This window comes from Elephantulus edwardii, unplaced genomic scaffold, assembly GCF_000299155.1.
Source record: "Elephantulus edwardii isolate Elephantulus edwardi_28Jun2011 unplaced genomic scaffold, EleEdw1.0 scaffold00052, whole genome shotgun sequence".
NCBI classification, from domain to species: domain Eukaryota; kingdom Metazoa; phylum Chordata; class Mammalia; order Macroscelidea; family Macroscelididae; genus Elephantulus; species Elephantulus edwardii.
This window is the reverse complement of record NW_006399802.1, coordinates 3,560,742-3,574,734: the sequence shown is the minus strand read 5'-3', so window position 1 is coordinate 3,574,734 and position 13,993 is coordinate 3,560,742. Positions and strand designations below refer to the sequence as shown.

Here is a 13,993-nt window from a genome sequence, read left to right as displayed (position 1 = left end):
ACCAGGCATTTTCAAGATGTATTTTAATACAACTTTTATCCTACTACTACCGATAGAAGTAGGATGTTTATTACATTTTTATATTTTGATCTGCTGTTGGAGATTTTTGGAGAAAGGCCAAAGTAAAAGTAATTGAGAACAGTTAGGGTTGAGATTATAATTATTAAGTACTCAATTCAGAAATGTTTAATGTATTTTTCAAGTGCTGATTGAGAAGAAGTGAAACTTCCCTGAGATTAGAAAAACAAGGCTTCCAGTGTATGATGGATTAGCCAGAGGTTTGAGCTGACAAATCCATTACTGTCCTGTGGAGGGATAAACTCTTGAGCCATGGACTAGGTTCAAATCCCATTTCCTAGCTGTGCACGTTGGAAAAAGGGCAAAAATACTTGAGGGACCTGTTTTTGTGAAGTAGGAAGGCTTACAGTTAGGATTAAATATGGTAGTTTTATAGCACACAGCACATGACAGCTACTAGTTAAGAGTACATACTTGAAGGACATGTTAGCCTTTACCACATTGTCTAGGTTGAGGTATGTCTCTATCTGTGCTTTACCTTCATCCATTTAGACTTTACTCTGTTATCCAGTTACTGCCTATAGCTCATTTTGCTTTACACAGACTGGCAAAGTCATTTCCAGATTTAATTACAGTACATTATAGAAATCCCCACTAAGTGCTTCCTTTTCCATGGCGGGGGGGGGGGGAGGGGGGATTTTTATGTGAGCCATTGCTATGAATAATTCCCAGAGGATATTTATGAAATCAAGAAAAAAATATATGCTAACTTCATGAAAAGCATATTAAATGGCATTGTACATGGAACTGATTTACTACTGCAAGGTATGACATGTACATTCTTTTGTGTTATTTCATTATTAGGGAAAGTAACTGCTGGATGTTTGCTTTCTCTTATATTTTTATTTCTTCAAAATTCAATTCTGATTTCAGTTACAGGTTCAGACTGGGGCACAAGAAGGGCACACCAGTGAACAGTTGTCAGAAATAACCATTATACATTCGAGAGAACACAAGGAAAGGAAAACCTACTAATCCTAGAATTTGGGTCAAATATAAGTAGACAAACTTTGCAATACATTGTGAAAGGATTATAAAGCAGGTTAGACTCAAAAGTCACCAGTGCCTTAAAGGACTGTCCTTCGGTTCTGAGAGGACAGTAGCTATTTCTCACTAACCATATAGTCTGTGCTGTTAAGTTATGGGAAAGAGAAAAGCCAGAACAACATTTAGCTAAGAAAGCAGATTTCAGTTGTGTTTTTACTAGTAATGCAACTTTGACCTTGTCTGTTTATCTTAAATAAAATGGTACTTAGAAATCATAGGACCACCACCTAACTGAGTGACCTGTATTCTGTAGCCAACTGAAGGTATGTTAAAAGACCATATATGAAAATTGCGATGTATCATAAGGTTATATTAAATAAAAGCCAAAAACACTACTAGTAGTTGTAATAATAATGGTACAGTTTCTTTAAGGCTTAATAAAAGAAATCTAGAAATTTGGAATGTTAAATAATCCCTTATCTTTGTATTTTATAAAACACTCTCCTATTATCTTAAGCTTCAAAACCAGATGGAATTAATTAATTAACCAGATGGACTTAGCCCAGATTTCACAGCCACAAAATTCAAAGCCACAGCTGTTTCCAAGTATTCTGGCTATATCTAGTTCCACTTTAACCTGTTACTCAGTCTAAGACCCTCTGAGACAGGGGAATGGCTTGGTGTACAGTGGACTCACCTAGGGAGCAGTAAGAAAAGAAGCTCAGTTCCATTCCCAGAGATTATAGTTTAATTTTTAAAATAGTTTTTAGAAATTCCCAAGTAATTCTAACACTCAGATCTGGGAAGACTTAGGTAGTAACAAAGTCTATGAGACCACTTAAAAATATGAAGAGAAAATGTCAAGTGGTGCTAAGTAATAAATTACCAATTTTAAAGGAGACTGAGGTGAGAAACCATGAACTGATAAAGTTTAAAAATATTTTTAATTTTCTTCAGCCATGTCAGGTTACCCAGTAGCTGTAAAAAGATATGCTATTTGGTAATAAATCCATCAATTCTTTATACGACTGTGTAAACTTGACCTCTAGCTTTTCACATAATTTTTAAAACTGTCTTAAGGAGAGAAAAGCTGAATTAATCACAGAAGAATTGTATCAGTTACTTAGAAGACAGCCATGGTCACTGACACACTGCCGTCATTTGTTTTTTAGGCACAATTATAATGTAATTTCATGTTCCTCACTGTTCTCCCCTTTGTTTTAATAAGTGAAAGGAGACTATAGAAGCATCCAAACCACAAAAATAAAAGACAAATTATTTCAAGGTATTTTTTTAAAAAATCTTGACAGAAGGGAGAAAATGACCCTTAGGCCTGCAGGGCACAGAACTGCTGGAAGACGGCCAGGATATGAGGGTCTAGTTCAGCCGTGAAGAGGAGGTTCTCCAGGGTCACCATGTACTGCTGGATTATTTGGTGATGCTGTGGACACAAAAAAGGGCTGTTTAGTTCAGGAAACTGAGGACCAATTTTTGCAGAACATTCCTGTCAGTAGGAAAAAACCAACCAACCTCAGTCCAAGATCTATATATACACACAGAAAGGCAAGACCAAAAGAGTAGGTGAAAGGGGTTACATCCGTGACACAGTTTTGGCAGATGAGATTTCTGTATGTATATGTTTATGCTATAAAAAGAGAAGAGAGACAAAGTGGCATAAATGTCTTTAATCAGACCCCACCACTCTGAGGGAATAAGCTGCTGGCTGTAGGGCTTAGAATCATAGTCTTGGGGGTCATTAGGTCAACTAGCATAACAGAGTGCACAGAACAGTGCTCTACATTCTACTTTGGTGACTAACCAATGAATGGGGTCTAAAAAAGCTTCCAAGTAGCCATATTGAAGATGCAATGCTTGATCTCTCCCTGTGTGGAAGATCGAAGAGGGAAGAAAAACAAGAATCCATTGATATCATTAGTCCAAAGGAGTAATGAACTATGAGAATCTCAACCTTTAAGACTTGAACCCTGACAATTAGATGGTACTCAGCGACCACTGGTCACTGAGAAAGGGAACACAGAAGCAGGTCCTGGATAGTTTAAGGGAACACTGGAATAAAACTAAAACCCATTAACTGTTTAGGCTTACTGGTCCAATAGAAACTAGTAGAGCCCCCAAGGCTATGGCCCTTATTCACCATCACTATTGGCTGATTGGAACATAATCACCACCACCACTCCCCCGCGCACCCCACTCCCCAACTTTCAGCCAGACAAGAGACTTATAAGGAGAAGAGCACACAGTCCTTGAACTAATTAGCTATGTGAGCTCCAAAGGACAGCACTTGCTTAGGGATAAAGCTCAGAAGGCAGGAAGGAACAAAAGAGAAGGAGAAACAGGAGAACTACGAGGAGGAAGTGGGACATTCAGTTACATTCTCTCATTGCAGGTGAGCCTCTCAGTCAGAATCTACTCGTAGCTGACCTTCCACTGGGGGAAGATAAAAAATGCCAAGAAAAGTGGTCTATTTTACAAATCAGAATAGCAAACTGCTTTGATTAAGGTTAAAACTATTAAAATGTAAGAAAGTTTTGAATAAAGACTAAAAGAATTTATCATGTTATGCTGGCAATGTTTACGATCTGAACATTAGGTTTTAAGGATCTTTATAAATCTAATTAATTATCCCTTAACCATTTTTTTGTTTTATATTAGATACATTTTATATTACAGGTTCTCCAGCTTAGAAAATGGCAACTGGAAAACTCAGTGATAAAGATCCAGCTGAAATCTAACCACCATCATGAACAAGTACCGCGACAGCCACTGCATACAATCTCATCACATGAGACAATGATTTTTGTAATGGGAGACCTATGATCGAGAAGAGCAGTATTTACTATTTAATCAGACTTTTCCACAAACCTGTAAGAATATCTGCTGAAGCCTCTCTATACAGTTCTTGTACCATGGAGTTAATATATTGGTCCCATCTGTTTCACAGCGAACTAGATGTTCGGTTAAGATCATGATAAAACGCTGGAAGGGGAAACAAATTGAAAACATTAGGTTAACTCAAATCATAATTGAAAACAAAAGAGTTCTAGAGGGAGAATTCTTCAGTTCTAACAAAGGGACCTCAGATATTATGTGTCAACCTCTATGATTCTGTAACTCATGACATACTAAAAGACAGGCTGGTGATAACTTGAGTTGATACAGTCTAGGAGGGCACAAGATAGGACAGGGTTAAGATCGGTTGTTTATAGGATCGCTGTGACTTGCACTCAGTGGCACCTGACAACAACAGTAATGACTTGTAGTACTGAAGAAGAAAATGGAAAATCCCACAGACTGCCAAAAGAAACAGGTCTGTCTTGAAGGAAGTGCGACTAGAGTGCTTCTAAGAGACAAGGACTGTGAAACTGTCTCACTTTGTGCATGTGGCCAGCAGGAAGGACCACTCCTTGAGAAAAGACATCAAGGGGAAAGGTGTGTATGTGGGGGGGGGGGCAGTGAGAGAAAGCAAAGAAGACCCTCAAGAAGATGGACTGATAAAGTGACTGGAGCAATGGGCTGGGACGTGGCAGAGATTGTGAGGATGGCCCTGGATGGTGGACAGGGTCACTATGAGTAGTCAACTCAATGGCACTTTCTACAATAGTGGTGCAATGGCTAAGCACTCACCAAAAGTTGGTGGTTCAAACCTACCAGTTTTCTGTAGTAAAGGATGTGGCTGTCTGTAAAGATTTTGCCTTGAAAACTCTATGGGACAAATGGTATCTTGCAATATAGGGTTGCTATAGATTGGAATTGGCTTTATAGCATACAGCCAGGTCTAAAGCACTTATATCTTAGCAATTTTATTTCTTGGCACTTAACTTTAAGTAACTAAACATATCCACCAAGAAGAAAAACCATAATTTACATGTTCAACAACTAAGTAAGAGACAAATGAATTTTTTTAAAAAAAGTTTTTACTAAAGCATGAAAATGTGTTCATGTCAAATGCCAAGGGACACAGAATTCAAAGTATGCATAGTTAATGACTAAGCAGTAGACTGAGGTGACTTATTTATAAATTCTATTAATCAACATGTACTACTTTCAAGATAGTTTCTTATTACATATTAATGTCCCAAGCCAAAATACCTGAAATATGACAAGAAAGAGGTTCTTTTGTTCACTTTGAGCGGATTCCACTTTTTCTTGCAGTCTTTCTATTTGTTCCTCAAGAGCCCCATCTTTCCTGTCACTGCTTCTGTCATCATCATCATTTCGCTACAGAACATAAAGGAAGAAAAGGAAAACATTGTTTAGTGTTACATGGATATCTATTCTGTACAGAAAGTACCTCCAAGCTTCCCCACACCACAAAGTCCATGAATGTTTCAGAAACAGTCTTCTCATTCAAGTTGTATTTATCTAGACGTAGAGTATTAAATGCCATTCATGGGTGGTAAAAGTGGTTAAGCATTTGACTATTAGCTGAAATGACTGGTTTTAAATTCATCCAGAGGCACCTCAGAGGGTGGACCTGGTGATCTTCACAAGGTTGAAAACCTTACGGGGTAGTTCTCCTTAACAGCAGTGAGCAACAAGGCAGTGAAATCTATAGTACTTGTGATGGAAAAGTGGAGGAAAAGAGATCACAGTTTTTCCTCTATTAAAAATGAAAACAGCAATTAAGCGCCATGAAAAACTAGCATATCTTTTCTTTTAAGTTTTACTTTGTGGTTACTAAGACTATACAATGCAAAACAATTCAAGTTTCTCTATGGATCATTTAGTGGCATTGACTACTCTGCGTTGTGGAACACTCTCACCCTCCTTTGCTGAGTTATTATCGCATTGACAAACTGAATGACCCCTCAAGTTATTCTCTGGAGTTGCTGTTGTCAATTTGATCTCATATAGATTTTTTTTTAAAAAAAATTTATTTCATTATTTTTGTGTGTGTGTACCATCAAATCAGATCTGACTGGTACAGGAGGAGATTGTTCCTCCTTCTCCGGCAGAACATCTGGTGGATTCAAACTGCGCACCTCTGGGATTGCAGTGCAGCTTCTTGCCTCTAGGCCACCAGAACTTGCCGATCTCATATATATTTTTTTAAATTTTTTTTCACTATTAGTTTATTTATAAAATTAGAATACAAATTTGAATAGATTTTTTTAAGAGTATAATGCTCAAAAAAAAAAAAAGAGTATAATGCTCAAGGCAGACTTTCTTAACTAGTTAAGCTGAACTGCTGTTTGGCTTTAAGGAGACTTCAGAGGCCATTTTAGTTTAAGTTCAGTCTAAAGATTATCTCAGGGAAATAATCTCCAGGGTTTGTATCTAGCCACGGTGGCTACAGGAAAGCTGAAGTCCTTGAGATTTTCAAATTCTGTTCTGCATTTCTCCCTTTTGACTAGGATTCTTTTATGAAATCTTTGATCAAAATATTCAGTAATGGTTTCCAGGAACCAACAAGTTCTGTTCTCAGGCAAAGTAAGCAATTCATGGAGGTGATAAGCCTCCTCTTCCTGACTCTCTTTGCTCTGAGGAATGTAGAGGACTAGGTTTTCTTTTTTTAAAAGCAGCTGAAAAACAAGGTACACATCAATCTTTACAGATAGGAAAGGGAAGTATCTCCATTTGAAGTAGATGAGCTAGGTCAGCTGACTTTCCCAGAGTCACACAAACAACAGGAGGCTGAGGCAGACCCTGACTCAGGCATGTTGTGAACAAAGTTCTTATGACGAGGGTGGTCATCACCAAACCTTTCTAGGCAATACTACCTTCTTAAGGCCCCATGCAGAAAAGCCCACTTGACTCCATAACAAATGACACGAACTCTCAACTTCCCATATTCATTGAACCTCCTTGCATCCCTAGCACACCTTATGTTCTAGGAAATGGACTACCATGTTTTCTTAGCACCACTAGGTACTATTCTAGAGTTGCACTGTGATGACGGACATTCACAGCATGACAGCTTCCTGTGATGATGGACATTCACAGATCGAATACATGAAATGGGACTTGTGTGAAAGCACACGTGGCTAGTGACTACCATACCAGACAACTCAGTTATCAGGGACAAGTGTGGCATTAAAAAAAACAAAAACAAAAAAAAACCCTATGGACTTGACAGGTCTTGGTCAGAGCCCAACGTTGCCACTCACTAGCTATGTAACAGTGAGCAAGTTACTTAACTGCTGAGCCTCAGTTTATAGATCTATAAAGTGGGATGCCATTTACTTCACAGTGTTTTACATTTGCATGTTTACACTCTCTCTCACACTTCCACCACCCATCCACCCCTCCCCTCCGAGCATGAGTAAATGTGTAGCTATAGACAGTCTGGCACTTAAACTTCCTAGAGAGTCACAGAAATCATTACATTTGTCCCCTCGCCTCCAAACCTGTATCTCAACTTCTACCCTGGTAAACACTGTTTAAACAGCACTGGACAATACTATCACAAGGAATATTAGTACCATTATGCCAAATCACACGATACAGTTAGATCACTCACTGCTTCCTCAAAAAAAATGCTAAAATGCTAAATCTTCTATTAATGAGAAGTATTTTATAAATACACCATCATGCTTCACAGTACTTAAGAAGTAGTGAACGCTACAATCTCTCCTTTTCCTCTTATACCAGAAACTTAAAAAAATTACAATACTTAAGAAAACTTATAAAAAATACATGTGTCCTCCCTGGGAGGAGTGACAGGGAATGGCAAAGGACACACTGACAAAGAAGATTAATCAGAACTGGCTTTGATAAGCACTGTGGCAACTGGACAATTAAAACAGACATTGGGGGGGAAGAAGAACGAACTGGGGAGGAGGGTAGAGAAAACAGTGCAACAATGAATGAATGAAAACCCAAAATCTCTGTAAATGTTCATTAAAACGAATAAAATTTAATAATAATTAAAAAAAAAAGTTGAAGAGACAGGGTCCCAGTGACACACTCAGGTCCCTGGGAACATTCCTTCCTGAAGAAAGTCTCACCTTTCTCCCCTCTGCTTTTATGAACCAGTAAATTCTGTTTCTTGGTCGGAGTAATTTGAAAAAAAAAAACAAAAAAAACCAAACATGTGTCCTTCTTCCTCTCCTCCTTCCCTCTTAGCAGGGCAAACATGAAGCTTTAAGTAGAGGTGTGAACTGTGAACAACAGTTTGCAGCTTCCTACATAGGTTCATCATCAGACCTAACAGCTCATACTGATCCTCCTCCTGCACTACTTCAAACAGCCCTATATAAACAGGGATCAGGAAACAGTACCATCAAGTAATGGACTTGTAACAATTCTGAAGTGTTTCTACAATCCTCTCTTTAACATTAAAATGTTGATACAAGACTTACCCGTTTGTGCTGCCTTGCAAGCTTTTCTTTAGCTTCTTCTAGCTCTTTCTGGATCTTCAGAACATGCTTGCTCATCTTACGAATTGTGGAGTGCAAGATTTCCCAAACAAACAATCTTAAAGTAATTTTGCATTTGGTCAATGCATGTTAAAGTTAGTTATGCTTATAGCTAATAAATCCTTTTAAGTTTTAGAACTACTCACTCTTAAGATCTAAAGCCTCTCACCCTTTTGGCAAAACTATGGTATTTTATTCAGTAATACTTGGTGGAGGAAGAGTATAGCAGTTGCCCCCAGGCCTGATCACTCCTTGAGAAACCTGGTAAGATCTAAGGTGACTGGAGCAGAGATCAAAGAAAACCCCGGACCAGAAACCAGACCAAACACCAAACCAGACAATGCATCCTGATAAGGCTCTGGGCCTGATCATAAAAGCCCAAACCCAAGGTAATTAACAGCCCCAGATTCTGAGCAAAATACCATCTTCCCTTGTCCCCCACAGAACTCCTATAAAAAGAGGCTGCTCTATACCACCCTTGTGCCATTTTGACAACCTCTGCTCGTGGTCACTTGGTGTCCCTCTTAGGCCATGCAATAAAAGCCTGTTCATTTCCTGGTACCAGTTTCTTTTTGTCTCTCTCTCACCCTCAACTCTTACTCTATTTAACACTTGGGATTTGCCTTGTCAATTGTACAAGCATCTCTCTCTACCCATTAGAATTATGTGAGCTCTCTGAAGATATTACCTTGTCTTTTAAAGTTCCAACAACTAATAGATAAGATATACAAGAGGGAGCTCTGCTGGCCTAGTGGTAAGATCCTGTGCTGCAATCTTGAAGATAAAGGGGAGCTTTGGTGGCCTAGTGGTAAGAGGGGCTGCTTTTTCCTTTAGGTATAAAGCTGGTTTGGACCAGAATTTAGAGCTTCTATTGAAGTGACTACAAATAAACTAATTGTTAGACTCTATATTACCTAGTAAAGTCCCGAGATAGTTCTGGAGAGAAAATCCAATTTGCTACTGCAGCACAGTCAACAATCTGCGTACGAATCATCTTATCCACGAGGACAGCAATCATCTAAAATGACAGACATGTTATTAGGAGAAATCACACTTCACACAAGTAAAAAAAAAAAAGACCACTATTGCTGCAAAATTAAAAACAGAACTTCCGTAAAATTTCTTTCCAATGGCTAAGGGATCAATTCAACCGTTAAGGCTTAAGATTTATTCTCTCCTATGTTTGGCTTTAATTGATATTAATAATTTAGATTATGAAATTTATTTCAATAACTCTTTAATATTGAAATTTGAAGAAACTGAAGCTTGTTTCTAGAAATTAGATAACCATTTCCTATTCAAATGGCAGAATCTTATTAACAATAAGCAATCTGACTAAACATTTAAAATGTGTTGAGGTACTATCGCCCAAAGTCAAATCATTAGCACTTGATATTCAAAGAATGAATCAAACAGCATTTTTTCTCCAGCCCTAAAGAAATTCAAGATTTAAAAACTTCTCTAACACAGAAAAAAATTTCATGTTTTATAAAGTAAATCAAAGGTTTAGCTAAATAACTGATTTACTTCATTATTCACATAGTAGTTGTTTTTACCTGAGGATGGTTTCGCCAGACCTCAAACATAACTCTCAGGACATGTAACTTTCCCTCATCACTTTCAGCGAGGGTTTTGAAGACTTCATGAAACCTTTGATAATGAAGGGAAAAGCCAAATTATTTTTCAATAAACATGTTGGTTTTTTTTTTTATTTTATTTAATGATTTATTTATTCTCGAGCCATAAGTTTTTGTTTCTTCAGTTTCTTCTGGGAGATCTTTTTCTTCTGGGCAACCTCCTCTTCCAGTTTAGGAACAATCTGTTCCTTTTCAGTAAGGATCATCTCAGTATGGCAGGGGGAGCTCATGTAGGGGTTAATCCGACCATGAGCTCTGTATGTGCGGCGGCGCATCTTGGGAGCTTTGTTCACCTGGATATGCTCAATGACCAGAGAATCAACATCTAAACCCTTAAGTTCAGCATTACTTTCGGCGTTTTAAAGCATATACAGCAAAAACTCGGCACTCTTTTTGGGCCACCGACCCTGTGTCCAACCCCACTGTTTGGCCTGGGCACATCTACCAACTCCACCGTTGTATCGTCGGAAGGGTACACACTGCTTGTGCCAGGTGACATCTTTCAGATACTTGGTGGCTTTCGGGATATGCATACCCTTGATGGCCTGGGCAGTTTCTCGGGTGTTCTTAAAATGGACCCGGAGATTTAAGCCTCTTGATTTGCATGATTTTGTGGGGTTTTCCGGGTCAAGCGAGTAGCGAACCATGTTGGCCGATTACCTGAAGCCGCTCACAGGAAAAGCTAAACATGTTAATGTTTTAAAAGTCTTTTCAAACACAAATGCAAAAGCAAAATATTAACCATTAAGAACATAAAACGTATGATCATAATTCATACTTTTTATGGAACCTGTCACAAAGCCCTAAAAGAATTTACAATATACTGTCGTTAACCCAAGGAGCTCTGGTGGCAGAGTGAAGTGCTTAACAGCTAAGTAAAAAGGTTGGTGGATCAAAACTACTAGCTGCTCTGTGGCAGACAGATATGGCAGCTGGTTTTTGAGATCACAACCTTATAAAAACCATGAACCATTTTTACTCTGTCCCACAGGGTAGGATAAAGTTTCTATAAGTTGGAACTGATTTGATGGAAATGGGTATTATTATAACAGTACTAAAGTTTGCTGTGTGTCTATTAAATAAGTGTTCAAGAACTATCTCTAAATACAGGGGCAGATTCTCAGTATGTATCTTCTGTGGGAAACTAGCAAACAATATGGTGTAATGAGAGTTCAGACAGGAAGAGGAGCTAATTTTCCTTTGCTTGGCTGGAAGAATTTATTCTTGCATCAACTGAAGTCTGACAAGTTAGGAAACTGCCAACCTCCAGGTGCTCCCCAAAATGCTCTGCTTTCACTGTTTACTTCCATTAAGGTAAAAGCCTCTGACTACATACAAGACTATTTAAAGTATCTACGTCTTTCCATTAATTTCTCTCTTCATAATGGGAGGTGGGGGTGGGGTGGGGAAGTATATTCTACACACATAGGGAGCTGCACTGCCAACTCAGAGGCATGACATTTGAATCCACCAGCTGCTTTGTGAAGAAAGATGGGCAGTCTCCTCCTGTGCAAATTAACTGCCTCTAAAAACCTGCTGAAGGGTCTGTTATCGGTTGGTTCTGACTCAATGCTACCTAACACCACACATATAGAGACTGACTGCCATGAGATAGGGATTTGAATTACTAGAAAACTCAATGGACTAAATTTTATGACAATATCATTGCTAAGGTTATACCCAACAATTTCAGTAAAAATGTCTATGCCACTGACATTTAGCAAGCAAAGTCTCAGACCCTCAAGAAAAGTGTCATCTTGTGCTTACTTGGCAAGAGCACTGAAGGAGTGGCTGAACGATTTGGCTGCCAAATGTAGCAAAGTCTGTACAAAGACTTCTATCTTCAGTGGATTAAAACTGAATCCTTCATCTGAAATGTAATCCATAGTAAGATAATCAGGAAGATGAAAGAAAAGCATTTATTGGTGCTTCATTTAATAAGATAGTCTGTTCATATCTAAATAGTAGGTCAGATGTTTTTGTAACTTCTAGAAGTACTAAAACACAATACCAAAAAACCTACCAATTTAAAATACTTTACATCTACAACTGTTGTTACATGCCATCGAGTTGCCTGAGACTCACAGCAACCCTATTTACAACAACTCTGAAGCCTGCCCTGTCCTGAGCCAGTCTTACTGACTCCAACACACCAACTCCCACTGCCCTAGCTACTGTATCAATCCATCTCAACCAGGGTCTTAAATTTAATTTTTAGTTCTTTGTGAATGTTTTTAAAATTCTTTTATATGCTCTAAAAAAAATTATCTATCCATCCATCCATCCATCATGTCCCAGATTTCCTTGTTCATATTCTCTCTATACAGCAAAATTAATAGTTAATATATAACTCTCAATATGTGAGATGTTTGAGAATACCAGTGACCATCAAACCACTTCTAGGATTTTGGTTAACTACATGATAATCAGAAAATGTTATTTAATTTGGATAGCTTAATCTGAAGAAAACATAACATCATAAAACAGAAGTCTTTCCATTCAGAAACCTCTTTACAGTGAAAGCAAGGAATGTTTTAAAACCACTGAATGATGATGTTTTATTTTCCTACATACTTAGGATCCTATTTCATAGAACTGTATAAATCCTTTTTTATAAAAGGAAAGAAATATTTGAACTCTAGGAACAAATAATTAGCTAACCAGGTCAAATAAATATACTGTTTATGAGCAGCCAATGGGATTGGAGCAGAAGCCATGTTGCCAGGTATGTTTTGTTTTTACATGGCCTATATACAGTTCTACACAGGACACATCTAACTGTCTTACCATCATCGTCATCCTGGTTGGGATTTGGTACATCTTTCAAAATACTGAAGATTTCATCATTGGTGGCCTTACTTTTAAAGGCAACAGATAAACAGAGGGCAACAGCATGTCCAGGAAGAGAATCTAAACAGAAGTGAGAGGAAAAGTGGAAATCAAGTTTAAAAATTATTCTTAAAAACAGCTGAATAATTGAGAAATGTAATAGAAACAAAGTATCATGGTGTTTCATCCAAATGATGGCACCTCATGTGTTACAGGAGAGCTGCTGCTCCTCCTTCTTAGGCAATCTCGAGTCAGCTCCCACTCATAGTGGTCCTCTATCACTACAGCATCCCACAGCTGCTGCGCTGTTTAAGCCATTCTGCAGGCACACCGTCAGTCTAGCTCACTGGGAACGTCCTGTTTTTTTGCTGACTCTCTACTGAGCATGGGGTCCTTCTCTAAGCACTGGTCCCTCCAGATAATCCATCCAAAGTATATGAGACAACGTCTTGCTATTCTTGTTTCTAGGAGCATTCTGGCTATAAGTCCAAGACAGAGTTGTCTGTTCTTTTGACAGTCCAGTGCATAGTCAGTATTCTTCACTCACACCACAATGTAAAGGTATCAATTCTTCTTCAGTCTTCCATAGTCTTTGTCCAGTGCTCATATGCATATGAAACAAATGAACACTATGGTTTGGTCAGGTTCACTTTCATCCTCAAAGTGACACCTTTACTCAATGCAGCATGTATGTCATTTACTCTCCTGACTGCTGCATTGACTGTGGGTCTACGTAAAATTAAATCCTCAGAGGCCATCTCAAGAAGGATGGGCTTCACGGGTGGTGAGAATGGAGCTGAGTCGGGTTTGATGCCTCAGGGCAGTCTCACTCTTTCTTTACCTGCCTGGACCTACTTCCTCATTGTAAACTTGCCATAATCAAAACTATTTCTATAGATGTTTTAAGAATTGAGTGAACTAATAAGAATGATGACCTAAGGGGAGCTCTGGTGGCCTAGTGGTAAGGAGCTGCAACTACAATCCCAGAGGCGCATGGTTCGAATCCACCAGATGCTCTGCCGGGGAAGGAGGGACAATCTCCTCCTGTACCAGTCAGATCTGATTTGACGGTACACTCACACA

General features: G+C 38.5%; 1 protein-coding gene across 1 annotated transcript in view; it reads right to left on the bottom strand.

The window, feature by feature from the left end:
• Positions 1 to 2,332: 2,332 nt before the first annotated feature.
• NCBP1 (nuclear cap binding protein subunit 1, 80kDa) overlaps positions 2,333 to 13,993 on the bottom strand; it is a 44,445-nt gene continuing 32,784 nt past the window's right edge. Inside the window, exons 16-23 of the mRNA XM_006886869.1 lie at positions 12,869 to 12,991; positions 11,849 to 11,951; positions 10,001 to 10,094; positions 9,359 to 9,462; positions 8,388 to 8,502; positions 5,176 to 5,304; positions 3,949 to 4,062; positions 2,333 to 2,506 (exon numbers count right to left, since the gene is read on the bottom strand). Of these exons, the coding sequence (XP_006886931.1) occupies positions 2,393 to 2,506; positions 3,949 to 4,062; positions 5,176 to 5,304; positions 8,388 to 8,502; positions 9,359 to 9,462; positions 10,001 to 10,094; positions 11,849 to 11,951; positions 12,869 to 12,991 (896 nt within the window). The 3' untranslated portion in view covers positions 2,333 to 2,392. The remainder of the gene's footprint in view (positions 2,507 to 3,948; positions 4,063 to 5,175; positions 5,305 to 8,387; positions 8,503 to 9,358; positions 9,463 to 10,000; positions 10,095 to 11,848; positions 11,952 to 12,868; positions 12,992 to 13,993) is intronic.